At 57.0% G+C, this 12,024-nt stretch overlaps 1 protein-coding gene and 1 long non-coding RNA gene across 3 annotated transcripts; both read right to left on the reverse strand.

Annotated features, from left to right (window-relative positions):
• Positions 1-314: 314 nt before the first annotated feature.
• Positions 315-2,906, reverse strand: LOC122367208. The gene is made up of 2 exons (XR_006254027.1): positions 1,528-2,906; positions 315-1,458 (listed from the first exon to the last, which is right to left on the reverse strand). It is a non-coding gene; the product is annotated as an uncharacterized LOC122367208 (long non-coding RNA).
• Positions 2,907-2,983: 77 nt separating this feature from the next.
• On the reverse strand, positions 2,984-11,717 carry LOC122367181 (dendritic arbor reduction protein 1-like). 2 transcript variants are annotated; one of them, XM_043340069.1, is made up of 4 exons: positions 11,424-11,717; positions 7,360-8,164; positions 6,801-6,860; positions 2,984-3,791 (listed from the first exon to the last, which is right to left on the reverse strand). In XM_043340069.1, exons 1-4 carry the CDS (start codon positions 11,556-11,558, stop codon positions 3,601-3,603), a joined length of 1,191 nt encoding a protein of 396 aa, XP_043196004.1. In that variant the 5' UTR covers positions 11,559-11,717; the 3' UTR covers positions 2,984-3,600. The 2 variants fall into 2 exon arrangements, with proteins under 2 accessions (XP_043196004.1, XP_043196013.1); XM_043340078.1 differs by lacking the exon at positions 11,424-11,717 and adding an exon at positions 11,267-11,283.
• Positions 11,718-12,024: the final 307 nt, after the last annotated feature.

The raw sequence follows: 12,024 nt of genomic DNA on the forward strand, positions 1-12,024 counted from the left end.
CTGGCGCGTCTAGTGGCGAGTGCGGACCGCCGCACGGGACCAGCCCGGCGGAACGGCCCTCTGCCTGTGTAAATGGTCCCGGCGAGGCCGACACAGCGGCCAGTCGGAGCCGGTGTGTAATACTGCGGACGGGCACGGGCAGCGGCCGTCCGGCGGCTGCGCAAAGCGCCTTGGATGCCGCTGACTGCGGCTCGGCGCGGCTCGGGGCCGGCGGCCGGCGGCAGCGGCAGCAAGGCGCGCGCAGCGCACACCTGTCTCGCTTGGAGCTTTTTTAGAACAAAAAAGCTCAAGCATATGACAGTCTGTTGGCAGGCTCCGAACTGGACATGGCTGGCGTTTGTATGTATGTACTTGTTACCCTGAGATCCATTACGATTGGCGTAGTGGTCGTCCTGCCTGTTGCGACCTGAGCGCCTGGCTAACTCCCGACGCGCACGAGCGCGCCGGTCACCTCTGCGACGTGAGGGCCGCTAAACGGAGGCACTCTTATCCTTTGGCTTTGGAGTTGGAAGATCACTCGGTTGGATAGATTTAGACGTCTACCAATTTACAGTGCGCGGAGTTTGTTGGCCAGCCTGGACCGATGTGCGCGCGTTTCTGCGCTGAGCGGTGCGGTGTGGTGCGGTGCGGGGGTCTGGCCAGGTACCGTCAGCCGGGTGGAACAGCAGGAGAGCCGGACAGGGCCGCCACGTGTCACAAGCGGCCCGTTTTCCGCGCGGCCACACACCGATTGCCGGACTTTCCTCGGATAAGATAGGGCTCGGCGGCGCTCACAGGCGGACACGATGGTCGCGGCACATGGGAAAACGGGCGCTGCGAGCGAGACGGCGCCGGGACAGCGGCTGAGCGGCCGGCGCTGTCTGCACCGAGCTCGTCTGGCGCGACAGGGCTGGCCGCTGGTCCGGGGCAGGTTGGAAACTGGCTGCGCTGCTGGTTTGATGTATGGTGGAGTGGGGTGCAATGCCGGGCTGATGGATTGAGGGGTTGGTCTGCTTTGCTGATCTGGTGACGGGCAGAAAAGGGCTGTTTGATGGATTTTTGGATGTTTGAAATGATTCTGCCTGTTCGGTGACCAGAAAAAGCTGCACTGCTGGCCGGCCTGGTGGATGCTGTAAGGAGGCTGCACTTTTAGGTTGCAGTGGTTGCTGGTATTGACCTGCGCTGCACCCGATCGATGGTAAAATTGGGCCACATTGCTGAACTGGTAGGTGATGGAAGCTGTCTGCATTGCTGGTTTGGGGCAGGATGGAAAAAGCTTCACAGCTGACAAGATGGATGATGGAATTCAGCCAAACTGCTGGTCTGGTGGATGACAAAATTCAGCTTCTGAACTGATGGACGGTGGTCTGCACCGCTAGCCTGGCTGGTGGATGGTGGAATTCATCCGCACTGCTGGTCTGGTGGATGACAAAATTCAGCTTCTGGACTGATGGACGGTGGTCTGCACTGCTGGCGTGGCTGGTGGATGGTGAAATTCGGCTTACTACTTCGGCCTTATGGATGGTGGAATTGGTCTGCACGGTCAACCTGGTGGATGGTGGAATTAGGTTCATTGCTAGCTTAGTAGACGATGTAATTGATCTCCACGACTGGCCCGATGGACTGCAGTCAATGAAGGACACTGGTTTGGGATGTTGATCGCCGTTTGACTCCACGGAGCTGTGGTTTGGAGGGATGAATATTGAACAGCTCTGTATATTGACTGGCAGCACATTTTAACTTCAGCAGACCTGAACCATAGCTGTGGATGGACGGGCAGCAAAAGACCGGGAGGACGGGCAGCTGAGGATTGGCAGGCATATGCAGTTGAGGAAGGACCGGACGATACGTCTGACGGTACGTCTGGTAAGCAGAGCCAGCGGAGGCCAGAACGCACGGCGCACTTGTTATCAAACAAAAATAGGAGACAGTTCTACTCAGTCAGGGAATAATGTTTACCGGAAGCTAGCCTACGCCTACAGTTAGTGTGTTGGTTGAATTACGTCTATGTGGTTGGCGTTATTGTCAGTAGGCTAGCCATTTACAGTAACATATAAAGCTTGTACCAAAATTGTACACCGCTGTGAAGCCTTCATCTGGGCGTCAAATGCAAAATGGCACCTCGTAAAATTACTCACAGCTACTCAGCACAGAACAAGAACAACGACTCCTAACAAGCAAGACAGCTCTTTCTTACGGACAATCATTCGCTTCCATTCTCGTCCACGGCACTTGACAAATATTCGTGCCTTGTCATCCTCTCTCACCTCTCTGCTTACACGTCACCAGAAAAACATCTTCAGAAGTCACGGCCGCATAAAGCCATCTGTGGCACTTGAAATTATACCTTTTGTGGAATGTATAAATCACAGCATGATGCGTATTGCACACAGATGATGGCACAAAATGTTGAACTGAATGACTGAACCATGATGAACTGTGGAATGACTGAACTGAAGTGTCGCTCTGCACTGGCTGGGCGGGTGCCCAGCTATGTATGCCTGTGAGTATTGAACACGATTGCCGAGCGGGGCAGGGGCCGAGGTCAGACGCGACTGGCGCGCTGGCTCGGCTGAGGTGGCCGCGACTGTGGCGGACGGTCGTGGGGGACACGCGGGAGCGGACGGCAGCACCGCCGGCACTCGGTCGGTCTGGGTGCGCGCGGGGGCGGCGGTCAGGTCAGGTCAGCCACCGGCGGCCGCGGCGGCCTGGCGGGGCGGCGGCTCGTGGCGCGACTCCGCCGCGGGGACACGGGCCCGGCCGGCGCCGGCGCCGACTGCCGCCGAGCGCGCTCTAAATACAGACATACTGCGCGCAGTGCGCGTACGTCCCGGGCGCGGCACCATACGGAGGGCGTCCGTACGTGGTGTGCCGGCCCGCGGCGCGACAGCGGCGGTCAGCAGCCGCCTCTGTCGCGGGCGGCGCGGCGGCGGACGGCGGGCGGCGGGCGGCGCGGGCGGCGTCCCCGCGGGGAGGGCGGCACGGTGCGGCCGACCCGGGCGGCGGCGGCGGCGGCGGGGCGATACCTGAACACTGGCTACCGGCACCGGCAGCACTCCAAGAGTCGCCTCATCGGCCCAGCGGCTCGGCCACTGGGTCTCATACGGCCGGCGACGCGGCCGGCGCGGCACCCCTCAGGGCAGCCGCGCTGGCCGCAGCGCCGGCCCCGGCGACCCGACTCGGGTCCAGCAGTGACTGCCCGTCAGCAACCGGCTGTCAGTGTACGACGGTCGGCACAACAAGAGGCTGCCCTCGTCTGCTGCTACGGACAACTGTGAAAATGATGAATTGGCACATGTATGGCACTTAGTGCAGCGAGCCTCTTCTTTGATTTGATTTGATATGGAGCTTTCGGCTTCGATCTGATTTTGATACACTTCTTACTGTTTGGTGACACTTTCCCTAGAAACACATGTAACCCTTTTCCTCCTACAAACCATTCGTACACTTTTTCATGCACCTTATCACCTATCAAAATCCACATCACTAACACTATGGAGACTACCTACCGCTCGAATCCCCAGCCCGCCCCTCTCGGTACATCTGCAGCGGTGCCGCTGACCTGTGCGGGGCACCTTACGGAGCGGGCGCCTCTTTGGACGCCCCTCCCGCCGCCCGCTGCTACTTCTTCGCCTTGGGCTCGTGTCGTTTGCGATGCAGCGCCAGATGATCAGAGCGGCCGAAGGCGCGGTGGCAGGTCTTGCAGACGAACGGTTTGGCGCCGGTGTGTTTGCGCACGTGGCGCGTCAGCTCGTCGGAGCGTGCGAAGCTCCAGTTGCAGTTTTCCCACGAGCACAGGTAGGGCTTCTCGCCTGGGAACGGAACAGACGGGTGTCAGCTGGGGCGGCGGCGGCTCAGGGTGAGGTGAGGACCGCGTCATCAGGGTCACCGGCAGGTGCAGGATGTAAATACAGACGTCTGGCGCCCGTAGCGCTCATAATACTCACACGACAGACATACTGATTTTATTATTTATTCAATAATGTAGCAGGCATATGGATTGCATATGTAATAATATGGGATAATTATGTCTTGTCAGCAATAAAAATGCGATTATTCGTTATCTGTACCGTCTCTGCAGCTCCCTGTCTGAAAGCGACCGTCAAGTTCTGATCGAATCGACACTCCTAGGCCTTTCGTATTTCGTACGCTTTCTGAACCCTAGGTCACCGATCGTCGCGCGGCACAGATCACAGAGCGGGCTCGGCGATATCTTAGAGCGGTCCAGCGGCCACTGCTACCGGCCGGCTCCGCTGAGTAAACACCTTCTGTCAAACGGGCAATGTTGCAGGCACTGATGGCCGCTACGAGCATTAACAGACCGGTCCAGTATAAACAGCTAGGAGGGGATCACAAATAATCAGATCGGTCCGGTGTGGCCCCGCCTTACGGTCCGAGCATGTGACCCCCGTGCAATGTGCAGACGCGTCGAGATCGAAAATAGCCATTGCGGAACGGCGGCAATTGGGTCACGGGACTGCTTGATGGTGACGAGTGATAGGTGTTCGAGACGGCTCTGCAAACCCGCCGATAGCGGCAGTACAGATCTATCAATAGAGCAGTTGATCTACACGCTACTATCGCTGCTTGGCGGTGAGCTGATAGCGTGTAGTGCCCTCCGAGCCGTCGCCGTCCTGTCTTCCGTGTCAGGAGCCGCCGCCGGCCGCCGACCGTTCGGCTGCAGTACGTCCGAGCGCCGCCGATCGGCCGGCGGCGCCGCACCGCGCTGACATCACCGCCGAGGAATGCGGTCCGACGGCCGGTGCGCCGCTGCACGCCGCAGACTGCGCCGCATACGCCACCGGAGCGCCGCGCCGCGCCGCGCGCGAGCACTGCACCGGCAGCCATGAGCGGAGAGGAAAGGTGCAGGTGCACCATCCGAGCCAGGCCGGCTATGTGGGGTTATGGAGGACGCAGCAGCGGTCGAGTGGCATGGGCTGCGGTGCGCCGGAGGCAGCCCTGCGCTTACAGACGATTAGTTGCTCTGAATACTGCGGTGGGCTCGAACGCTTCGGGGTCTCGCTGCTCTGCGCTCACCATCTCTTGAAAAAAAAATGGCTTCGCGACAAATTTACATCCTGTTGTAATTTGCTGTCATTTAACTCAAAGAGTCAATTGGCACGCGCATCAACGATTAGACAGTCATTTATCAAAAGTCAGAATTTATTTTATCTTCGGTTTTGCCTCAGTCTTGGCTTGGAAAAACGAGATGTTTTAGTCGAGCTCAACAGCGTCGGTCGTCAACTTGGGAATAGCGGAGGCTTCTGTAAACAACTGCCTCAGTTTCGAAGAATCGCTTACGATGCATGACAGATGACTTAAGAGCGACAAGTCGATTCGTTTGCTTCTCAGAAGAGGCAAATGATAAACATGGTGGTTTTTATTCCACTTCGAATTGTTGCGCGTTTTATCATCATTATTTGTAAAGACCTTTAAAAAAGCAGTCTCCGTGCCGTCAATGGAACACGATACAAATAACCTCCAATCGATAAATTGGACTATGATACATGGCATTCACGACGTATATCTGGGTTAATTTTATCTCCTTCGGCCGTTTAGCCACATTCCAGTCGTCACCTGGAAAATATCGGCGAAAGTGCCGTGCGGTGGCCGGTGTCCGTTTTCAGCGGACGTCGCGCGGCTCGAGCTCTCAACTGTCGGCGGCCGGCCGGACGCTATTTATACCGGCACGGGATGACATCATGCCGCTTCGTGAGCTGAGAGAGCTGCAGCCGCCGTGGAGCGCCGGCGGCACCTCATCTGCATGCAGAGGGCAGCGGCCGCCGCGAGACGCCGAGCCGCCGAGCCCGTAGTGGCGGCCCGGCGCGACTGGCGGGCCGCCGGAGCCCCGCAGTTCGACGCTAAAGTGGACCCGTGACGAGGAATGACAGTTGACGACCGGTGTTCGGTCTTCGTTAGAGCGGTGCTCGGAGGAGGACCAGAGAGGTTCTCCATGCGTTCCATAGTGGCACGTTCGGTCAGCAAATCGACTTTCTAAAGTGTCTGCAAGTCATTCCTCTATTTTCTCTGTGTCACGTTTAATTCGTGATTGGCTGTGACGGAGCCGATGGGCCTAAAGCGATCCGTTGTGTCTTAATAGTATGCAAAAATGTGTTGATTGAATGTGTTATGATTTTTCACCGTCACTTATGCGCCATGGTGCATATTACTATCATGCATGCATGTATGCAATGCGAGAAGATTGTGCACATTAGTGTCAGTAAAAATCATGGGCGGTCGAATCAATACGTTTAAATATATACCCATAATCGTGTTTCGGCTTAGAACCTGCCTAGAGAAAGGCGGCCTCGCGTGCATACATTCCTCCGACATGCCGATCGGTGGTGAATCTTAAATTAGCTTCCGGGAAAGCTGGGCTGTTAACCGCTAGCGCAGATAGTTTGAAAGACAAAGCGCCGCGCGTCTGCCGGAGCGGCCGTCGGTTCTGAGCGCGATGGATTGGCACTGAGCCGCCGACGGACCGTGACTTCGCGGAGAGACTTATGTAGTGTCCTGTCTCGGAGAAGGGACTGGTCGGAGGTCGGCGTAACTACGTCCGTCACCGCCACAGGACGTGCGCTGAGTCCGAGAGGAGATGGTTCCACTCGGATAGCTTCGATCCGTGCGGTGTTGTGTGGATTTCCGCGGCACACATTTATCGTCTCGAAGGGAATCGTTGTATGACGATCAAAGGACTGATATGTATCATACCCGACGTTTCAAGAGTTTTGTTTTACGTCTAAAAAAATGTAATGTGGATGATGAACATCAGAAAAAAGCAGCCGAGCACGGACAACATGTAAGAACAGCATGCGCCTCACCTGTATGGGTTCTCTGGTGCGCCTTGAGATGTGAGCTCTTCGTGTACACCTTGGTGCAACCTGAAAAAAGACGGCCAATCTCACTAAAGTACCAGAGATATCTATCCCGCTCAGTTGTCGGTGATATAATATCTGCAGATTGCAAGTCACCGAGGTATTTGTGAAGGATTTCACCTCTAGCCGAGCAAATACGGTCGTATTTCTGCAATCTGCCCGTGTCAGGCAGTCTCGACATGATGCCGTAAATGTATCAGCCTCATGGGAACCGAGCTTGACTGGCCTTGAGCCGCATGTGACTAATTCAGACTGGGTGCGCGGACCGTTAACATAATCCCCAACACACCCAGCAAACACCTGTTTTCTGCAGTGACTCACTTTCCCGCACGGCACATTATCCAGGCATGCACCGCGTCACGTAACTAGACTAAAGCTGGGTGTGAAACTGGTCCAAAAACACGATTATGGTGATGCTTTGGTGCACTGTTCTAGAGAACTCGATGGTCCTGCCGTTCCCCTCCCCGGTAGCCCGTCGGCGGCCGCTCTCTCTCTCTGTCCTCACCTGTGAAGTGACAGCGGTGGATGCGCCTCTTCTCCAACTCGGGGTTGTTCCGGCGGTTGTAGCGGCGCGGCTCGGTGGCCTGCTGCGGCGCTATGCTGGTGGCTGCTGTCGGAGCAGACAGGTGCCTGCCGTCGACAGCGGCGGCCAGCGGGTGGTGGTGCGGTGTCGGCGCCGGCGGCCAGCCCACGTGGCGCCGGTAGGGGGGCGGCGGTGTGCGCCGGCCGGCCGCCGCCAGCTGTTCGGGACTCGCCGAGCCGGGGTCCGAGTGGGGCGGAGTCGGAGGCAGGTAGCAGCGCAGCGGGTACGGCGGCCCGCCCCCGTACCCCGCCGGGTGGTAGCCCTGGGTCGGAGGAGCGCCGAAACCCGACGGCATCCTGTACACGCCCGGCTCGCACTTGATGTGCGGCGGCGGCGGGTGCGGCGGCGGCGCGGCCGGAGCCGTGAACTCGAACCGCGGCTCGGGCGGCGGCAGCGCTGAAGGGTAGAGCGGCGGCAGGGGCGCCTGCACGGGCGGCAGGCCGGCCAGCGGCGCCGGCTCCGGCTCCGGCTCCGGCTCCGGCTCCGGCTTGACGAACACGTCGTCCTCGTCTCGGCCGTGCAGCGCCGACAGGATGGCTGTGAACGACGAGCGCCGCCGCGCCGCCGACGTGAAAAACTCGTCGATCTGCGAGGCGGACTCTCTGCGTGGCTGGTCGGCCATCTCCATGTAGTTGTCGGGGAGTGTGTCCATTTCGGTCCCCTCGGGCGGGTCGAGGCGCGGCGGGCCCCAGCTCTTCTGCAGAACTGTGCTCATCTCGTCCCCTGCCTGCCAGACAGTGGTGGAGAGAAAAGGTCAGTGGGGACGGAGCCGGGATACGGGACGGATGGCTGGTGTATGACTATCGACATTGTGCTCGCATTCTGAAAGCATATCGGTTTGTTTACTGACAGTTTATTTCACTATTGACTCAGCAGAGATTGTCCTAATCTCAGACCTCCTACGAAGCCGCTCTTCCTTCGGAACGTCCGTTTGAGCGGGCCAGCTCTTGACATATCAGCGATATCAAGTGCCTCTCACAATTACGAATAATAAGTAGCTCGTGAATAGTGAAACTGCTCTTGGCTGCGAAATAGCAGCGTAACCATTTTCATCTACATCCATTAAGTGACTCAATAAAGTAGCTGATGTTTAATTAAAGGCTCCGATCTTGGATCGGTCAGTCCTCGTCATGTTGCGATATCGCGGCGTTGCGTCATCCCCAGAAGCACGCGTTTCGTTTCGTCACGTCCAGCGCTTTCGGTTCTAGATCATGATCTCTGGTACGGGTCACAGTGGGTGTCCGGGCTCACACTGGGATCTTTGATACGTGAACTGAAAGCCGCAGCCAGACTTCGACGTGAAAGGTGCTTTGTAAGCACTAAGCTGAACAGCTGCTCAAAACTCGGGGGATGAAGGGGCGACAAGATCAATGCCTACGACACTCAGTGGCCCATTCAGCCGCCTCCCGCAGACTCTGATTGGGTGGATGATTGGTTGTGTCGCCTAGAAATAAACTATCAAATGTCTCCGGTATTGGTAGTGTCAGGCATGTAGACCGCTGTCTGCCCACCGCCGGTGAAGTGGCTCTGCAGGAGCTGGACACTTCGGCTGTCCGCCTATAGTGCCAAGTGTGAGACGGATGTGCTTTGGAAACAGGACGTGGCGGACTTGTCCTGCAGGGACCACCTGGTTTCCTAATTCCTTTTGACTCTGTCATCGTATTACGCTAGGTACCAAAACGTGATGACGTTTGCACCTGAGTGGTAAAGGAGCGGCGCCCCTTCCGCACGGCCCCACAGTGCACGGCCCGACAAGCTGTTGCATCAGGCTGGCATGGGCTAGGTCTCCCAGCGGTGCCTCCGTCACAGCCGCCGTCGGTAAAGAGACGTTTACGTCATGACTGAGACGAGACAGGTATGCAGCGCTGAATGCAAACACAAACTGAGGAAATGTGAGCTGGACGGTATTTACGAGCGTCTCACTAGCGTCAAAGTGTGATCCGTCTAGACGTATCGTCAATGCGATGGGAAGCTTCAGCACGCATACGTCTATGCCCCCGCATACACCCACGCATACGACCGCGTGGTCGCCCCCTCCCCCCCCACACACGCACACATTGAGCACTGCAGTCTAGTCGCCCACTCGCTGTCAGGGAAGAAAAGCCGCTAGTCTGTCATTCGGCTCTAAAAATGTTTAACACACAATGAGCTCTGTCTATTAGAAACGGGATCTCTCCACTTGATAATGGGGCTAGATTAATCAATTTAAACGTTGAGCAGCAAATGTCACTGACTTTGCAAATCCGGACAGTTAAATGGTATCGAGCTGAAATAAATTGAATATGAAATCGAAATCATTATTTCAATGACCTCTAAAGTCATCATTACTTCCTGCATCGAACCGGAGTAGTCACGCGAAATTCCGTATAAGAGGCATGCAATTTCAGAGTAAAGATAATGGAGTTTCATTGCAGAATCGATAAACGAACTAGCACGCGGTGTTTTGTGGTACGTGATCCATCGATTCGTGTGCACATTGCTCATGACACCACGGGCACCTGAGAGCGCGGTTGGATGAACGACAGACGTGGAGCAGGTCGGGTGGGGGTCGCAGCCTGTCAGCTCGGCTTGGGTCAAGTGTTTACTATGAACGTCAAACCCCTTGAGACCCCACTTTTTTGCGATAATTTTTAAATGCGTCAACTTTCGTTGACAATATTCTGGCAATGTATGTTTCAGAACCTGCCGAAACTTTTATTACTAAGGTATTTTGACGCCAAACGATTATGGAAGGTACTTCTCATTCACTCGTAATGCTAAGGTCAATTCAGGCCCGGGCAGAGGCTTGCGCTCGGCCACACTCGAGTCCCGCCACCAGCGCCATCTGCTCTAAATGCCATCTACCAGCGCCCGCTACCGCTACCAGCTACCGCCCACCATCAAGCCTGAATGGAGCGAGAGACGCGAGTGACCGGTCGCCGGGCAAGGAGCGCCGGAGGGGTAGGGCGGAGCTTAGCGCTGACGTCATTGCGTGGCTCCGCCCCATGAGCGCGTAGCCTCTACCCAAACAGCAGATTCGTTCCGTGAAATTTAACATTACGAGTGAATGAGAAGTACCTTTCATAATCGTTTGGCGTCAAAATACCTTAGTAATAAAAGTTTCGGCAGGTTCTAAAACACACATTGCCAGAATATTGTCAACAAGAGTTGACGCATTTAAAAATTATCGCAAAAAAGTGGGGTCTCAAGGGGTTTGACGTCCATAGTAGGTGACCAGTGGAATTATTATGTACGATAGGTCTTCTGATTTGCTGGGGCAGTGCAGTGACATCGCTCATAGTAGAGCAAGACGTCAGTTTTTGGTAGCCGTGTCGATGAGTGGATGGGGGGCGTTGAGGGGTGGGGGGCACCAACAACATCGTGCGTCAGGGTTTGCTTCGGTCAGCGCAACGAGCATGTCTCATCAGCATTGTTCATACTATGATGCACACAAGCAATAAGCATAATATTTACTCATTTTACAGATCAACAGTCGCCTTACAGTTTGGTACACCGGGGTTTGAAGCATTGACAAAAATGTTCAGTGAAAGTTGTGACTTTCTTACCGGAACGTAAAATCTCACTACTGCTTCGCTACTTACCGTTTGGCAGCTGTGGGCGGGTCCGCTGCACATATGCTTACCTGTGGTTATTGTGTGGGCGGTTGCCCACCTGCTCCGCTGTTGTGATTCGATGTATTGCTTGCCTTTCGTGCCGTCGTGGGCGGGTTTGTTCCTTACCTCTTATCCTGCCGTGAGCCGTGAGGGAAGGCTTATTCTGTTTCTCATCTGCTCTGCTGCTGTGGGCGCGTTTACTCACTCGCTGTGCTGCTGTGGGCGTGTTTACTCACCTGTTGTGCTGCTGTGGGCGGGTTTACTCACCTGTTGTGCTGCTGTGGGCGGATTTACTCGCCTGTTGTGCTGCTGTGAGTGGGGTTTACTCACCTGTTGTGCTGCTGTGGGCGGGGTTTACTCACCTGTTGTGCTGCTGTGGGCGGTTTCACTCACCTGTTGTGCTGCTGTGGGCGGGTGCATCATGTGTGTGCGCTCCGACATAAACTCTAACGGCGGCGACGCACTGGGCACCAGCTGATCATGCGCTCCGGAGCCCGTCAATCCGTCAACGTGGTACGTCAGCAGCATCGTCAGCCGAACAGCAATCCGCGCCGCACCGTCTCTCTCTGGCTGTCTGCCCGCTCGCTAGCGCTCTCTCTCAGTCTCTGGCGCTCGTTCTCCCCGATCCGCTGGCTGTCCGGACCGGTCACAGCAGAGGCGACCAGCGCTCTCCGATTCAGACGACTGACTGACGTGCCCGCCGAGCCGGCCGCCGTCGTGCTCGGCCGTGGTGCGCATGCGCCGTGTCGCGCCGCGCCGATATGAATGGCTACGGCCGGCCGGGGGCGGGGCGGCGCGGCGGCGGCGGTCGGGAGAGGAGATAGCTGCCGCCGCCGCCGCCGCCGCCGCCGGCCACCGCGCTCCGTACCTGGCGCCGCCGGAAGTGGACCAGGTGTCACGGCGGGGGCGGGGGCGGGGGCGGCTGCTCTGGAGGCCCGCCGCCGCCGGCCGCGGAAGCTCAGCCTTCCGCCGGAGCTGCGAAGACAAACGGTCG

The sequence above is a fragment of the Amphibalanus amphitrite genome, unplaced genomic scaffold (assembly GCF_019059575.1).
Source record: "Amphibalanus amphitrite isolate SeventyFive unplaced genomic scaffold, NRLGWU_Aamphi_draft 000030F_arrow, whole genome shotgun sequence".
NCBI lineage: Eukaryota > Metazoa > Arthropoda > Thecostraca > Balanomorpha > Balanidae > Amphibalanus > Amphibalanus amphitrite.